Source organism: Lolium rigidum, chromosome 1 (genome assembly GCF_022539505.1).
Source record: "Lolium rigidum isolate FL_2022 chromosome 1, APGP_CSIRO_Lrig_0.1, whole genome shotgun sequence".
In the NCBI taxonomy this organism is placed as follows: Eukaryota; Viridiplantae; Streptophyta; class Magnoliopsida; order Poales; family Poaceae; genus Lolium; species Lolium rigidum.
Window position 1 is genome coordinate 278,780,679 of NC_061508.1, and position 18,957 is coordinate 278,799,635.

Below are 18,957 nucleotides of genomic sequence, written 5' to 3' on the forward strand. Positions count from 1 at the left end.
AAAGAGTTCAACGACTAAAAACTGAGGTGGGTGGGGGTGTCTCTGATCCCCATCAATCGGAGTGAGTATCAGCAGGTTGGTGGGGCTAGGCCAGTCCAACACCAACACCAGCCTACCAAATGGTGCTTCAAGTGTTTCGGTATGTAGTGAATTGGGCTTGGAAATTACACCGTAAAAACATGTCAAACCCAGCCCGCCAAAGGAGGCCTAAGATCTTGTTTTGCACTAGTGGTTTATGGGGAATTAGTGGGGATAAGCCCCTAAGGAATTGGTTGAAACCACTCCTCTCAGTCAATCCCCTCCAAACCTCTTCCATCCTCTTCTGGTCCTGCCCTTACACCACGAGGATGACAGTGGCGGATCTCGCGGTTTTTGAGCAGTTGCTCCAGCAAGCATCGCGGGCTGGAGGGAAGATGCAGCAGGAGTTGCTTGTGCCTCCATGGACGTTGTCGCCTGTGTAGGATGTGAGCTCTGCCGCTAGGCGTCACAGAGAAAATGAGAAACATGCACCGAGAGATGTCATGGTCGTGGATTGGGGATACTGAATATAACACTAGTGTCCCCTGGTTTTCCACGGATATCTAGGGTTCAACCCGTCTGAACCCGGCCTACAAAAAGGCCCATCGGGGATTATTGGGGATCTCGGGCTGGGCCGTTTTTATCCTGAAAAATCCCTACGAATAAGGCCTAAGGTGGCTTTCATTTCATTTGAAAATTTGAATCCCCATGTTTTCGTATAAAACCGATTTCCAAGTTTCACTGGAGTTTGCTCTGAAACACACAAAACATTCCGTACCAAACTGTTTCCAAAGTTTCACTGGAGTTCATCTCCCGGCACGCAATGCTTCCTCCTTCCCTCCTCTCGAGTCCTATGTCCAAGTGTTCAACGTTGCATATGCATAGCGAGTTAGCGACCAAGAATAGGAATAGACTCTAAACACCGGCGACGGTGAGTGGTGGCATGCGCAGGCCAAGCACGGCCCTTGAATTAACGTTCACTCATGGCGACAACACGCCGGAGCATGCGCGAGGTGCGCTCTCCTCTCTCGTCGCTTCACCACTCCCAAATTAGTCACCACTCTCTTCTCGACACACCCGTCCAAGCTATATATCCCTTCTCGTTCCTGCTCACCTCGATCGAGCAATAACCCTGATGGAGCTCGCCATCCTACCTTCATACACAGAATAATCAAGGCCATCACGAGGTAGGAGGAGGGCGGGAGCTCCATCGTAGCGGTACTGCAAGGGAACGATCGATCGAGAAGATCGAGCTATATAGGATCTAATAAAAAAAAAGTGAAGCCATGGAGGGGTTCCAGTGGAACAGGCCCGTCTCCCTCGTCCTTTACGTCGTCTTCTTCTTCCTGTCGTCGGCGGCCGTGTCGGAGGCCAACATCGCTGAGTACGATGAGCACTGGGAGCAGCGCAGGCTGCAGGCCCGCGCCGCCGCGGAGGCCACCTACCACCCTGACCCCGTCGAGGTCACCAACAGCTTCAACCGCGCCGTCCACCGAGCCATGAAGGAGGAGAGCAGCGCGAGGCGGCAGATGCTGGGCAAGCACCACAGGTTCAGCGGGCCGTGCATCGCGACGAACCCGATCGACCGCTGCTGGCGGTGCCGGAAGGACTGGGCGACAGACCGGATGCGTCTGGCCCAGTGCGCGCAGGGGTTCGGCCGGAACACCACGGGCGGGCTCGGCGGGAAGATCTACATCGTCACGGACGGCAGCGACGACGACGTGCTGGAACCCCGCCCCGGCACGCTCCGGTGGGGCGTGATCCAGACGGAGCCACTGTGGATCATCTTCGCCAGGTCCATGCTGATCGAGCTCAAGGAGGAGCTGCTGGTCGGCAGCGACAAGACCATCGACGGCCGGGGCGCGCAGGTGCGCTTCGCCGACGGGTGCCAGATCACCGTGCAGTACGCGCACAACGTCATCATCCACAACATCCACCTCAACGACCTTATCGTCGGCAAGGGCGGCAGGATCCGGGACTCGCCGCAGCACGCCGGCTTCCGCACCCAGTCCGACGGCGACGGCGTCAGCGTCTTCGGCTCCACCAAGGTCTGGCTCGACCACCTCTCCCTGGCCAACTGCCAGGACGGCCTCGTCGACGTCATCGCCGAGTCCACCGGCGTCACCATCTCCAACTGCCACCTCACCAACCACAACGACGTCATGCTATTCGGCTCCAGCGACAGCAACCCCAAGGACGAGATCATGCAGATCACCGTCGCCTTTAACCACTTCGGAAGAGGGCTCGTGCAGAGAATGCCAAGGTCATCATCATCATCATCATCTCAATCTAGTTAATTTTTCTCACAATAACTTCTTATATTAAGATTGAATTGCCTTTTGCCAAATTATTAGATGCCGATGGGGATTCTTCCACGTCGTGAACAACGACTACACCCACTGGCTCATGTACGCCATCGGCGGCAGCAAGAACCCGACGATCATCAGCCATGGCAACCGGTACATCGCGCCGCCGAACCTGGCTGCAAAGCAGATCACCAAGCAGATAGGCGCCGCGGAGGCGGAGTGGAGGAACTGGGTGTGGCACTCACAGGAGGACCTACTGATGAATGGTGCCGTCTTCACCAACACCGGCGGCGACAACCAGAGGAAGTTCGACCAGAACGATCTCATCAATCCCAAGGACGGATCATACGTCACCAGGCTCACACGATTTGCCGGCTCCATGCCTTGCAGGCCCGGCAAGCCCTGCTAAATTGATCTAGGTGGCCAGCTGGAGTCGATCCCTTCCGAGTCTCTGATTTATAGTTTCTTTTTGTTCATATATTTTACTTAAATTCTTCTAGCTTGTAAGTTTGTACATGCATTTGTCGTGTCAGAAGCCACGCGATGCAAACAGGGTGACGGGAGCATGTTGTGTCTGGGCCTTTGTTGCTTAGGGAGGTGGAAATTAAAGCCCTTATTCAGGAAACAGAGCATGCACATAGAAGAGGGCTGAAACTAATTTGTTAACCATGACTTCAAAGTTATATTGTTTGTTCATCATTATTTTGTTTAATGTATACATATGTGCAAAATACACAACTAAGCACAAGGGAATGCAACTCTACCATGAACTCACAATCATGCAACCAATCACTACATGACACCACCACACAAGGTATCTTTACAAGAGGTGACATATATTCTCTGGTTTTGATTTTGTTCTCTCGTTCTCTACATATTGTATTCCTTCTCTGGGCCCCACACACGTGCTAGTCAACGCAATGAAACCACATTGAAATATTTGTGAAACTTGGTTGGAATTATTGTATTGAGTATTTGAAACACAGTACTACCTCCGATCCATATTACTTGATGCTAAAATGGTTGTATCTATAACTAAAATGTACCTAGATACGTCTACATTACCGTCAAATAATATGAATCGGAGGGAGTATCATATTTCAAATAATAATGAAAATAGGTGAAACTAAAAACCATTTAATACGACAAAAATGGTATTAGAAACTATGCCCCATAAACATCGTCGAAACAAACACAATAGGATGTAGAACACATGTCGTATGTTAACAGTGGCGGAGCTAGCACTAGTAGAAAAATAGGTTTTGGTTCAGAGCTGCCTGGAGCTTTAGCACCGAACCGGCTACGAACACAGACTAAAGGATGCATTAGCACCGGTTCGAGAGGCCAGAGTTTTAGCACTGGTTCGTGCGGGACCTTTAGCACCGGTTCGTGGCACTAACCGGTGCTAAAGGTAAAATACAAAAGTAAATGATAGAAAATTCAAAAAATAAAATCTTTTGAGAGTCATGTATGTTACAAATTTGAATTTCGACTTTATTTTCAAAAAAAGTTTAGGAAAAGGTAAAATGGCACTAACTTTTGCATACGACTTCGGGAAAAAGCGTATAATATATCAAAATGATCGTGGGAAAAAGTTACATCCAAATTCACCGGGCTTTACCCGGTTAACAAATTTTTATATTCTCAAAATTCCAAATGAAAATATGAAAGCAGGAAGATTTTAGTTTTTGCTAGAAATTCAGGATTTTTTATTTTTTTAAAAAATAAAATTCATAATTGCATCCTGCATAAAGATTATTATTACTTTTAGCAAATTTTAGATTTTCAAAATTTCAGGTTTTAGGTTTGGCAAGTCAAAATTCAATTTTTTTAAATAATACAAATTAAAGTTAATGTTTATTTATTTATTCAAGATTATTATTATATCATTACTTTTGTTTATTAAAATAATTATTTAAAATTCAAACAATAAAGAAATATGACATCGACCAACGTGTTAATAAGATTGATATGATACTAGTATCACATACATGCGCGCCTTGGAACCGGGACGGGAGGAACTCGGAAGTTAACCGTGATAGTGCTGGAGTAGTGAGAGGATGGGTGACCGAGCGGGAAGTTTGATCACGAGTAAGTAATTTGACTAGAGATAAGTGTAGTTAGAGACTAAACTTATCAAATAACTAAAATATTAGAAATTTGGAAAAAAAATAGAAAAAAAGAGGGAGTGAAAAATAATTCGAAAAAAATTGGATATAAAAAAATGGCACTGGTAGCGGGGTTCTGCCGCGGCAGCGTTTTAGAGCGTTTTCCTGCCACGACAGACCTTTTAGCACCGGTTCGTGTTGCGAACCGGTGCTAACAGTCCTCTCACCCGGACGCTCGGCAGCCGCCACGTGGTGCCCCTTTAGCACCGGTTCGTAACTGAACCAGTGCTAAAGGGGGGGGGGGGGCTTTAGCACTAGATTCTTTGCACCGGTTGGCCAACCGGTGCTAATGCCCCGTTTTCCACTAGTGTGGTGTAGAAAGATTTGGTGCAAATGAACCAATGTTTTTTGCCAGATCTTCATTAAATTAGTATTGTGATTGAATTTTAGTGAGATATTATACCATAAGCAATAGAGCTGAACCCAATAACAATGTGATCTAGCTTCGCCAATGTATGTTAGTGAAATCCCCTCGACGTTATATAAAACCCAGATGAAACTTTGATATGTGAAAAATGTTTCATGGACGCGTGAAAATTGGGATGGAATATGAAAACATGCTAAATAGTATCATATAGCCTTTTAAAAAATCATTTGTCAAAATTATTTTTAAAGTTGGTCTTGTTTTGAAAAGCATGTTATCTATGCACGACATATGTGATCGGTTTAGTTGATCTTCTATATGGTGGATGTTAGGTGAATGGACCACATGCATCTATACCTAATAATAAAGGAGCTAAGGTTTCCGTGGTTTGGTCCGTTGGTTTCTGCCAAAAAGTTTCGTCAACGTTTTTTTTTAGACCGTTTTGCCCTCCCACCAAATCGCATATAACGCATAACTGCCACCATACCGGTCCGTCCTTCTGTCCGCTTTCCCCTCCCAAATCCCAATCGAGACCTCCCTTGCGAAGAGAACAAGGGGAAATCAGAACCCCTCCCGTCTCCTCTGAGTGTTCCCTTGAGAGTCGCCCTCAGATCCCCGACTCGCTCGGCTCGCCTCGCCGGCGGCGTTGCCGTTCGGAGTGGTGGAGAGAGTAGAGCTCGGGATGTACAGCTTAGTCTAGGTTTCTGTTTGCCCATGTGGCGATCTGGCGAGATGCCGATAGTCAGGAGCGGAGCTTTGGATCCCCTCGACCAGATCCGAGCTACTGTAGGGTTCATCTTCGTCTCCCTCAAGCTCCGATGGTTGGAGAAGGGTGAGGCGAGGAAGACCACCGTCTCCATTAATAAGGTCGTGTTTTTCTGCCATCTTTCGATGGGCTACAAGATCCATTTGATGCTTCTTCCGGCCGGCCTCGGTGGCGAGGGGAGGAGGCGTCTTGGTGGTTCTTTTGGTGCATCGTCAAGATGGTGGGGTGCATGTGCTGCAGTTCTGAAGATTTCTGGAGTGAACTCCATGGTGGCCTGGATTGCTGCCATGATCCATGGCCGAAGAGGCGGCCACTCCTTGCGCTTGTGGATCAGCGCTACTACAACCTCCTGGATGGAGGCCCTCAACAAAGATCCACGCTGGAGCTCCTCATCTTCCCACCACCAAGTGGTCTGTCCCCGGTGGCGTCAAGGTGTCCAGCGGTGGAGTAACGCTGGCGGTGGAGAGGACCAAGTACTTGATCGCGTTTTCTTCTCTGTTTGTAGGGTCCTTTTTGTAAAAAGGCAGGACTGCTATGTAATTTCTTCTCGTTTAGATCCTGTCTGTAAGTTGTACCCACCGGATGTTTACCTAATGCAGCTTTAGGGGTCCTTTGAGGCCCTACCCCTGTTCAAAAAAAAAAAAGACCTCCCTTGCAGCCGACGCCCCCGGTTCCTCAATCGGTCAATCCCCACCCAATAGCTCATGCCATGAGTTCTCCTTCGCGCCCGACCTGATAGCTCATGCCACCAAAAGCCAGCCTCCAACAGAAGAACGGAGGAGAAGGGCAGAAGAAGTAGGATGCGGCGAGGGATCTGTCCGGCGGCGGCAGGTTACCAGGTCATTGGCGGGAGACCCGGGCAGAGCGCCGCGGTCCACAGAGGCAGCGAGCGGCCGGCCGGACCAACATTTTTCAACCGCCCGTGTGGAGGCGGTTCCCCCTGCCGGTGCGCACGCTCGCCGGCGCCGTCCTGATTCGATCTTATGGCAGCCGGCGGCGAGTGCTCCACTCCTTTGCCTCGCTCGGACAGCGCCGGCCCGGGAGAATCTGAGATGGTTCGTATGATTTGGAACAGCGCCGGCATGAGGTGAAGATCTGGGCCGCCCGGGAAAATAAAAAAGGCTGCCGGCCGGGCTAATGTGCACTAAATTAACCACGGGACGACACAGCTGCGTTGCCCACTGCTGGCAGCCGCCATCTTGCAGGGGCGTGCGATGGTCGTCCTCATCTCATAGCCATCAGGGTCGTTTTGCTGCTGGAGCCTAACGAGTGACGAGGTACACGATTACTATGAGCATTGCTTACTTTCTCTTGATTACGGTTAGAGCTACCAACTCCCCTGAGTAGTTGCAACCTGATTGTTGGCTTCGTAGAAACGATCAGCAAGCTAGGCTGTTTAGATACAAGGCAGTTTGGACGAAACCAGATCACAAATCACCTCTGCGGACGGCACCTAAGAACCAGTAGCGGAGATGGGACTATCAGCAAGTGATGTAAAAAATTAGGATTTATAAGGTCAACTAAGATGTATTTATAACTGGAGTTTCAATGCTTATCAATTTTTTGTGTGTTGTCGTTTGACCACATAGTCTACACGCAGCTTCACCATTGAGAGTGTATGAGTATATTTTGCCCCGGTGCAGCGCACGGGTTTTGTCCTAGTATACACCTAATCATGGGACGTCGCCTGTACCACACAAGGTATCTCTTTATAAGGCAATGTATTCAATAGTCTATTTTCTTTTTGAAATTTGTATTGTTCTTTCAACCAACGCATGTGTTAGAAAAATGGGTAAAGTCGCATTGATAAATTTGTCAAAGTTTATTGGGATATACCAAACATGTGTGAAACATGGCGTGATATTTTTCAAAATTCAGCGAAATACAGGGAAACAATAAACCATCAAATAAGCTCCAGAATGGTACTAATGAATCTAGAATCATCCTCAAACATGAACAAATGTGATAGGCGGTAAACATGTATTATGCATGGCACGCCCACTAAAGTGACTACCTGGAGTCAATCCTTTCTATTTGGAGTACTACAATATTTGTTCATTTACATGTAGATACAAATATTAAGGGTAGACAACCTAATTTTGGTCAATGGAAATGTCACATAACTCTTGAGCGGTGATGTCTACGCACACTTCTATTCTTGTAGATAGTGTTGGGCCTCTAAGTGCAGACGTTTGTAGAACAGTAGCAATTTTTGCTTAAGTGGATCACCCAAAGTTTATCGAACTCAGGGAGGTAGAGGTCAAAGGTATCCCTCTCAAGCAACTCTGCAATTAAGATACAAGAAGTCGCTTGTGTCCCCAACACACCCAATACACTTATCAGATGTATATGTGCACTAGTTCGGCGAAGAGATAGTAAAATGCAAGTGATATCAATGAATATGAGTGGTAATAATAATCTGAAATAAATATGGCAGCAAGTAAATATGTAGTAAAACAGTAAATAAACGGCGATTCGATGTTTGGAAATAAGGCCTAGGGATTATACTTCACCAGTGGTCACTCTCAACAATGATATCATAAAGGAATATAAATATAAGCACTCACAATGCTATTCTGAACAACTATGCGGTTGGATAACGAACACTAATTCACCGCGTAAGGCTACAAAAGCAAACCTAAAAGATGTATTCCCAAGTACTAATGAACACCCCACACCGTCACCTTGAGCATTCATAGGAGGTACTAACACACCACAATTTCATAGAGACATCCAACTCAAATCATAATTTAGTGAACAAGTATTCTGTGAAATATAGCCTAACAGACCCACACGGGGCACACACCGTCACCTTTACACACGTGGGACAAGGAGTCTCCGGAGATCACATAAGTAAAATCCACTTGAATAGCATAACGACATCTAGATTACAAAGCTCATGGTCACATAAAGATCACACCATGGGAGAGAGAGATAAACCACATAGCTACCGGTAGACCCTCAGCCTCGGGGGAGAACTACTCACTCCTCATGATGGGAGTCAGCAATGGCGATGGAGATTACGGTGGAGTCGATGGAGATGGCTCCGGGGGAATTTCCCGTCCCGGCAGCGTGCCGGAACAGAGACTTCTGTCCCCCCGGATCTTCTATGGATGATCGCGACCGCGACGGAACTTTTCGTGGATGGAGGCTTGTATATTCAGGTTTTTTTGTGTCGGGAGCTTTATATAGGCGGAAGAGCGAGGTTGGTGAAGGCCTGGTGGCCCCACACCTACCCTAGGCGTGGGTCAGGTCTAGGTCGTGCCTAGGGGTGGTTTGGCGCCCTGCTGCGCCTCTTCGACTCCCCTTCGGAATCTGTCTTCGTTTCGTTAAAATATTGACTTCGACTTTTCTTTCATCTAATTTCGAGAATATTTCGTGTACAACTTTTCTGAAATACAAAAACATCAGAAAACATAGAACTGGCATAATAGGTTAGTGCTCGAAATCATATAAAAGTGCAACGAAATGTAAGAAAAATATATATAAATTGGTGTAAACAAGCATGAAGCATCAAAAATTATAGATACGTTTGAAACGTATTAAACGGTAATTTCTTCGCTCCACCTCACGGTACTGTAGAAAGCCTAGTTTCTTCGCTCCATTGCTAAAAAACTGTAGAGGACTTTTTTTAACGTTTTCCTCGTTTTATTTTCCAACAATAACTTTTCAAGATAACTTCCCACCATAGTTTTCAACTGGTAGTTACCCCACGCCACCTCCTCGATAGTGAGTAATTATCTGGCAGTAATTGCCTCTATAGCGTTCCAACTCACGGTACGAGCCTAATGTTGGCCAATGAGATCGTGCCACGTAGCTATTGCTAAACAAACTGTAAAGGATTTTTTTACGTTTATCTTCTTTTATTCTCCGTAGGTAACTTTTTGGGATAACTTTCCGGTTGTACTTTTTGACCGTTAGTTACCCCTCGGTACCTCCTCGACGGTGAGTAATTCCCCGATAGTAATTTTTCGGCTATAACTCTCTAGTAGTAATTTAATATGTGTTTTTTCTTTTCTTTTTATATTCTTTGACGATAATTCTTTGACACATCTTCCCAGCCACATTCAAAGGTGATTTGCCGACTTATTTTGCGGTCATTTCTCAACATAGAAATTCGGCCTCAATAGTGATTATTCGCCATTACTCATTCATTGGCGCACCAGTAGTTATTTGACACAATTTATCATCCTCAATAGTAATTTCTATAGCTAATTATTTAATAGTACGTTTTTAGAGGCGCGTAATTCTTGGGTGATAGTTCAATATTTATTTTTGTTAATTTTATTTTCTTTGATGATAAGCCTTAGACATATTTTCCCAACCGCTATTTCCCGATGGTAACTCTGAAGGTGATTTGTCGACTTCTTTGATGATTATTTCTCGACACAGATCTTCGACCTTGGCAGTCATTATTAAGATTACTCCTTCCTCGACGCCAGAAAAAAGGTTGATGTCTGCAAGAGCACATGTTCGTCAGAGCATGTTTTCGTGGAAGTATTAATTAGTTTCAGTTTTTATATTGATCCCAATAAGGAGATGAGGAAAGTTTATATGATCGGTGTTTCTGTCGCACTCAAGGTGTCACTTATCTTAAACGAATTGACTGCAATATTTAAGGTGGAAATGGATGGATGAAAGAAATTATTTTTGAGTAGTGAACGGTACTTGAAGTAAATAACATAAAATTAAATATGTAAGGGTATATTGCCCCTATGTGTGGTTTGGTAATTAATGACAACCCCTATGGACTAATATTTTCATTGAGTTTATATGAAGGAATATTCCATAGGTTATACTTGTATTCCATGTGTTGGATTCAAGTATGGATGCCATGTAAATAAAGATACATCTTGCGTATTGGCATCAAGATCATCGATTTGAAGATCTATATGTGATATGATCAAGAAGAAGAAATGAAGAAGGAGTTCCTATGTGGAACTCAATATTGGCCATGCTCTATCCTATGAGATAAGCAATGAATGATCAAGATCTTGAGAGCTTGATTCCAAGTGAAGAATTCTTTATACACCTCAAGATAGTATGATAGAGTATGAGAAGATACAAAGTTGAGTTGGGCAAGTTCAAGTTGAGCATCTTGAGTGGATCACATACTTGAAGCTTGCCGTCTATTTGGTGATAATGGACATGTGAAGATGTGCATCAATAGAGCTTTCCCATCATGGTGTATGGGGGAGCATTTGTGAGTCTTCACGAAGCAACGATGATCAAGTGAGGCATTCCGGCTTGAGTGGAGCTTGAAGAGCTATCATCAAGATCAAGTGGGATGCGCAAGGCAAAGGTATGGCCTTGCTAGGTTTTCCTTTTACCAGTCTCAAGGTGGTTGATGGGAGACCGGATTATAGGATAGATAGCCGCACTATTAAGAGGGGCTTTCGGTTGGGTAACTTGATCACATCGTCTTAGGGAGCTCAATCCTTTGCATACTTTGCATATCCCTATTGCTTCTTGGTATTTCTCTGTGTGAGGGTCTTGAGCTTGTTGCTAGCTTTACAACAAGCCCAAGTTCATCGAAAACGGAATCTGCATGCATCTTCTATTGCGTTTTCGAGGTTGGGTGATTTTACCGGTTATTCATGATATAAGGTTCTACCTTTTATATTCATGATAAAATCCCCTCCTACAGAGTTCTGTGTTTTCACTTTCTATTGGATAGCTTTTGTTGTTATCTTCCAAACAAAATTGGTTTCATTCGAATCGGAGTTCGGGAGCATTCGTTATTAAAGAAAAAGGAAAAAGGAGAAAAGAATATAAAGAAAAAGAAAAGGGGAGGGGCAGCCGACCGGCCAGCCTGACCGGACCGGCCACCGGCCCACCCGGTCCGCGCCGGGGTTGGCACTCGTGCCTGCCGGGCCAGGACCAGTGGCCTCTGACCCATGACCGGCCGCAGGCCCGATCCACGACCGGCCCGCCCGGCGCGCGCCCCGGCCCGACCGATTCCCCCTGGCTCGCGCGCTTACGCGCCGCCCACGCGCGGTGGGCGTGGTCGGCTCGCCCCGGCTGGGCCTTTCTCCTCCGCGCGGCCCACGCTGCCCGATCCGGCTGCTGATCCGGCTGGGCCGGATTCCAGGCCGGCCTCCTCAGCACCAAATCCGGTCGGCCGGCTGGGCCGCTTTTTGGCCATTTTTCCTATGCAGTTTTTTCTGTCTTTTCCCCCCAACGGTTTTATTTGCTCCCTAGCTATAAATAGCCCTTCTTCCACCTTGAGCAAGTTAGTTCTTCTCATTCTCTCTCCTCCATTGTTGCCTTTGAAGAACTTGCTCTCTCTCTCTTGTCTCCCCCCATGATTCTTGCTCATTCTTGAGGGATCTAAGAGAGGAGATCTAGATCTATGATACGTCTCAAACGTATCTATAATTTCTTATGTTCCATGCTACTTTTATGATGATACTCACATGTTTTATACACATTATATGTCATTATTATGCATTTTCCGGCACTAACCTATTAACGAGATGCCGAAGAGCCGATTCTTGTTTCATGCTGTTTTTGGTTTCAGAATCCTAGTAAGGAAATATCTCGGAATTGGACGAAATCAACGCCCAGGATCTTATTTTTCCACGAAGCTTCCAGAACACCGGGGAGATACGAAGTGGGGCAACGGGGCGACGGCACACTAGGGCGGCGCGGCCCAGTTGTGTGGGCCCCTCGTGGCGCCCCCTGACCTACCCTTCCGCCTACTTAAGCCTTCGTCAATAATAACTCCAGTACCGAGAGCCACGATACAAAAAACCTTCAGAGACGCCGCCGCCGCCAATCCCATCTCGGGGGATTCAGGAGATCGCCTCCGGCACCCTGCCGGAGAGGGGAATCATCTCCCGGAGGACTTTTCACCGCCATGGTCGCCTCCGGATTGATGTGTGAGTAGTTCACCCCTGGACTATGGGTCCATAGCAGTAGCTAGATGGTCGTCTTCTCCTCATTGTGCTATCATTGTTGGATCTTGTGAGCTGCCTAACATGATCAAGATCATCTATCTGTAATGCTACATGTTGCGTTTGTTGGGATCCGATGAATATGGAATACTATGCTATGTTGATTATCAATCTATCATCTACGTGTTGTTTATGATCTTGCATGCTCTCCGTTATTAGTAGAGGCTCTGGCCAAGTCGTTACTTGTAACTCCAAGAGGGAGTAATTATGCTCGATAGTGGGTTCATGCCTCCATTAAATCTGGGATAGTGACAGAAAGTTCTAAGGTTGTGGATGTGCTGTTGCCACTAGGGATAAAACATCAATGCTTTGTCTAAGGATATTTGTGTTGATTACATTACGCACCATACTTAATGCAATTGTCTATTGTTTGCAACTTAATACTGGAGGGGGTTCGGATGATAACCTGAAGGTGGACTTTTTAGGCATAGATGCATGCTGGATAGCGGTCTATGTACTTTGTCGTAATGCCCAATTGAATCTCACACTACTCATCATAACATGTATGTGCATTGTTATGCTCTCTTTATTTGTCAATTGCCCAACTGTAATTTGTTCACCCAACATGCTATTTATCTTATGGGAGAGACACCACTAGTGAACTGTGGACCCCGGTCCATTCTTTTACATCGAATACAATCTAGTGCAATACTCGTTCTATTGTTCTCTGCAAACAATCATCATCCACACTATACATCTAATCCTTTGTTACAGCAAGCCGGTGAGATTGACAACCTCACTGTCATGTTGGGGCAAAGTAATTTGGTTGTGTTGTGCAGGTTCCACGTTGGCGTCGGAATCACTGGTGTTGCGCCGCACTACACTCCGCCGCCATCAACCTTCAACGTGCTTCTTGGCTCCTACTGGTTCGATAAACCTTGGTTTCTTACCGAGGGAAACTTACCGCCGTACGCATCACACCTTCCTCTTGGGGTTCCCAACGGTCGCGTGTTGAACGGAAAGACATACGTCAACTACGCGCAGCAAGTAAATTTCTGGCGCCGTTGCCGGGGAGATCAAGACACGCTGCAAGGGGAGTTGTTTTGATTATGCACTAACCCTCTAATGAGTTGTTTTGAGTTTGGTGTGGAGGAAGTTTACAAGGATCAAGAGAGGAGGATGATACAATATGATCAAGGAGAGTGAAAGCTCTAAGCTTGGGGATGCCCCGGTGGTTCATCCCTGCATATTTCAAGAAGACTCAAGCATCTAAGCTTGGGGATGCCCAAGGCATCCCCTTCTTCATCAACAACATTATCAGGTTCCTCTAGTGAAACTATATTTTTATTCCATCACATCTTATGTGCTTTACTTGGAGCGTCTGTATGTTTTTGTTTTTGTTTTGTTTGAATAAAGTTGGATCCTACCATTCATTGTGTGGGAGAGAGACACGCTCCGCTGTTGCTGATACGTCCATTTTGCATCACTATTTTATATCATAATTTGCTGTTATTCATTGATATATTTCATATTTGGAGATGATACTTATGTTATTTCATCTATTTTGCATCTTTCATGATTATTGGAGGATCGCGCACCGGAGTCAGGATTCTGCTAGAAAAAGCGCCGTCAGAAGGCAATATTTCGGAAGACCAACAATTGCCAGAAATTATATGAAAAATCCTATTTTTCCAGAAGACGAAGGAAGCCAAAAGGGGGAGCCGAGGAGGGCCGCCGTGGGCCCACCTCACAGGCCGGTGCGGGCCAAGCCCTAGACGCGCCGCCATGTGGGGAGGGGGCCCACAGCCCCCTCTGGCCCCCTCTCCTTCGCGTACATCTTCGTCCCGAAAACCTAAGCTCGTGAGAATAGTCGGGAGGAGTCACAGCCGCCTCTGCGGGGCGGAAAAACACCAGAGAGAAAAGAGCTCTCCGGCAGGCTGAAATCTGCCGGGGAAATTCCCTCCCGGAGGGGGAAATCGACATCATCGTCACCGACATCGAGCTGGACATCATCTCCATCACCATCGTCAGCATCTCCATCATCATCACCGCCATCTCCACCGCTGCACCTCGTCACCGCTGTAACAATTAGGGTTGAATCTTGATTGTTTGATAGGGGAAACTCTTCCGGTATTGATCTCTACTTGTTATTGATGCTATTGAGTGAAACCATTGAACCAAGGTTTATGTTTAGATTGTTATTCATCATCATATCACCTCCGATCATGTTCCATATGATGTCTCGTGAGTAGTTCGTTTAGTTCTTGAGGACATGGGTGAAGTCTAAATGTTAGTAGTGAATTATGGTTGAGTAATATTCAATGTTATGATATTTAAGTTGTGGTGTTATTCTTCTAGTGGTGTCATGTGAACGTCGACTACATGATACTTCACCTTTATGGGCCTAGGGGGATACATCTTGTACTCGTTTGCTAATTGCGGGGTTGCCGGAGTGACAGAAACCTAAACCCCCGTTGGTATATCGATGCAGGAGGGATAGCAGGATCTCAGAGTTTAAGGCTGTGGTTAGATTTATCTTAATTACTTTCTTGTAGTTGCGGATGCTTGCAAGGGGTATAATCACAAGTATGTATTAGTCCTAGGAAGGGCGGTGCATTAGCATAGGTTCACCCACACAACACTTATCAAAACAATGAAGATTAATCAGCCTATATGAAGCGAAAGCACTAGACTAAATCCCCGTGTGTCCTCAAGAACGTTTGGTCATTATAAGTAAACAAACCGGCTTGTCCTTTGTGCTAAAAAGGATTGGGCCACTCGCTGCAATTGTTACTCTCGCATTTTACTTACTCGTACTTTATTCAACTCCTACATCAAAACCCCCCGAATACTTGTTTGTGAGCATCTACAAGTGAATCCTCCACCGAAACCGCTTGTCAACACCTTCTCGCTCCTCGTTGGGATCGACATTCTTACTTATCGAAAATACTACGATACACCCCCTATACTTGTGGGTCATCAAGACTATTTTCTGGCGCCGTTGCCGGGGAGTGAAGCGCTATTGGTAAGTGGAATTGGTAAGGGAAACTTTTACTGTTTGTGCTGATTTTATTTCTGCCTGCTGCTATAATTCATTATGGAGAGATCTTCTCTCGAATGTTTATTTGGGAAATCTACTACTACTGCAAAGGTAGTGGATGAGGCGCCAGGTGAGAAAGAGGTTCCATACAAAATACCTATGAAAATTATTGAACGTGTTGTGGATAACCGTTATACTGTGGGATGGAACTCGTCCATCCTGGAGATCATTTACTGTTCTTACATGAATTATGCGGTTTATTCAAGTGTGCAGGTATTGCTATGGATGAAGTGAGGAAGAAACTATTCTCTATATCGCTGTCTGGTAAAGCGGCGCATTGGTATAAATTACTGGATAATGGGGATTCTCTTGAATGGAATAATATTGTGCTCCGGTTTTATTCTAAGTTCTATCCTCCAAGTGAAATTCACAAAGATCGGAACTGCATATATAACTTTTGGCCTCATGATGGAGAGAGTATTGCCCAAGCGTGGGGGAGATTGAAGTCTTTAATGCTCAAATGCCCCATTCATGAGCTTCCTGGTAATATTATTATTGATAATTTCTATGCAAGACTTTCTTTTCAAGACAAGACCTTGCTGGATACTTCTTGTTCTGGATCATTCACACGCAACAAAGAAGAGTTTAAAAGGACCTTCTTAATCAGATCCAGGAGAATACTGAAGGATGGGAGAACGACAAGGATAGAGAATCAGGTATAAATTATGATTATAAATGCATTGAAGCTTTTATGGATACTGATAAATTTTGTAATATGAGTGCTACTTATGGTCTTGATTCTCAAGTTGCTGCAAATCTTTATAAAGCGTTTGCCTCTCATTATGAATTGCCTAATAAGAACTTTGATAAGTATCATGAACCGTATAAAGATAAAATTGATTCATCTATAAATAAATGTGTTGTAGTTGAAACTGTTGATCATGTTATTCCCGAAGCTTATATTGAAAAAACTCCTTTCCCTGCTAAAATGAAGGAGTACTCTGTTATAAATAGTGCAGTTCATAAAAGTGAAAAGAAACCTATAGAACCTGAAGAACAAATAAAGGTTGAACCTGCTGTTGCAATAGTTAAAGATCTTGTGACCGAAAATATGGAAGATGGTCATAATATTTTCTGTGAAGATGCTTCTAATATTGTTTCACATCCTAATAAGTCTAGGAAAGCTAGTGTTCCTATGCTATCAGTTAGAATTGGTGATTATTGTTATTATGGTTTATGCGATATTGGTGCAAGTATTAGTGCTATTCCTTATGAGCTTTACACGGAGATTATGCACGAAATTGGTTCTTGTGAACTTGAAGATATTGATGTGGTTATTCGGCTGGCTAATAGAGAAACTATCTCCCCAATTGGTATTGTCCGAGATGTGGAAGTTCTATGTGGTAAGATTAAATATCCTGCTGACTTTTTGGTACTTGGTTCTGCTGCTAGTAAGTATTGTCCTATCATTTTTGTAGACCTTTTCTAAATACTTGTGGAGCTGTTATAGATTGCAAGAAAGAGAAAATTTTGACTAAATTTGCTGGTGAATCTTATGAGTTTAATTTATCTAAATTTGCCAAAACTCCTTATAAAGCTGATTCACCTAATAATGATTTTAGAGTTGAACAGTGTGCATCTATTGCTCTTGCTCCTAATAATCCTTTGCAGCAACATTTGGAGAATAGTGAGAGTGAAGTTTTTAGGGAAGAAAGAAATGAGCTTGATGAAATTTTCCTTCGTCAACCTATACTTAAACATGATTTACCGGTAGAAGATCTAGGTATAACATTGCCACCAAAAGAAGATCCTGTTTTTGATTTAAAACCATTGCCTGATGATCTTAAATATGCTCATATTGATGATAAGAAAATATATCATGTTATTATTAGTTCTAAGCTTTCAGAGATTGAGGAAGAAAGGTTATTGGAAATATTGAAGAAACACCGAGGAGCTATTGGCTACACTCTTGATGACTTGAAGGGTATTTCTCCCTCTATTTGCCAACATGCCATTAATATGGAAGACGATGCAAAGCCTGTTGTTGAACATCAACGTCGTCTAATTCCTAAGATGAAGGATGTGGTAAGGAATGAGGTATACAAACTTCTTGAAGCTAGTATTATATATCCTATTGCTGATAGTAGATGGGTTAGTCATGTGCATTGTGTTCCTAAGAAAGGAGGAATGACTGTTGTACCTAATGATAATGATGAGCTCATATCTCAAAGAGTAGTTGTAGGGTATAGAATGTGCATTGATTATCGAAAAGTTAATAAGGTTACTAAGAAAGATCATTACCCTTTACCTTTTATTGATCAAATGTTAGAAAGGTTGTCTAAGAATACTCATTTTTGCTTTCTTGATGGTTATTCTGGGTTTTCACAAATTGCTGTTAAAACTAAGGATCAAGAGAAAACCACTTTCACTTGTCCCTATGGAACTTATGCTTATAGACGTATGCCTTTTGGTTTATGTAATGCTCCTGCTACTTTTCAAAGATGCATGTCTGCTATTTTTCATGGTTTTTGCGAGAATATTGTAGAGGTATTCATGGAAGATTTTTCTATCTATGGGAATTCTTTTGATAATTGCTTGCGAAACCTTCATAAAGTTTTGCAGAGATGTGAAGAGACTAACCTTGTTCTTAATTGGGAGAAATGCCACTTTATGGTTAATGAAGGAATTGTATTGGGACATAAAATTTCTGAGAGAGGTATTGAAGTTGATAGAGCTAAAGTTGAAGCAATTCAGAAGATGCCCTATCCCAGGGATGTTAAAGGTATTCGTAGTGTTCTTGGTCATGCTGGTTTTTATAGGAGATTTATTAAAGACTTCTCCAAAATTTCAAAACCTCTTACTAATCTTCTTCAAAAAGATGTACCTTTTGTTTTTGATGATGATTGTAAGGAAGCTTTTGAAACTCTCAAGAAAGCCTTAACAACTGCTCCTATAGTTGAACCTCCTAATTGGAATTTACCTTTTGAAATTATGTGTGATGCTAGTGATTTTGCTGTAGGTGCTGTTCTTGGACAGCGAGTAGATAAAAAATTGAATGTTATTCATTATGCTAGTAAAACTCTTGATGCTGCTGATACGTCTCCGACGTATCGATAATTTCTTATGTTCCATGCCACATTATTGATGTTATCTACATGTTTTATGCACACTTTATGTCATATTCGTGCATTTTCTGGAACTAACCTATTAACAAGATGCCGAAGTGCCGCTTCTCGTTTTCTGCTGTTTTTGGTTTCAGAAATCCTAGTAACGAAATATTCTCGAATCGGACGAAATCAACGCACGAGTTCCTATTTTTCCCGGAACCATCCGGAACACCCGAGAGCCGCCGGAGGGAAGCCCCGGGGGCCCCACACCACACCCCGGCGTGGCCGAGAG

The 18,957-nt window shown here is 44.3% G+C and overlaps 1 protein-coding gene across 1 annotated transcript; it reads left to right on the forward strand.

The window, feature by feature from the left end:
- The first annotated feature begins 1,304 nt into the window (after nt 1–1,304).
- On the forward strand, nt 1,305–2,733 carry LOC124683757 (pectate lyase-like). The gene is made up of 2 exons (XM_047218211.1): nt 1,305–2,281; nt 2,373–2,733. Exons 1-2 carry the CDS (start codon nt 1,305–1,307, stop codon nt 2,731–2,733), a joined length of 1,338 nt encoding a protein of 445 aa, XP_047074167.1.
- The last annotated feature ends 16,224 nt before the right edge of the window (nt 2,734–18,957 follow it).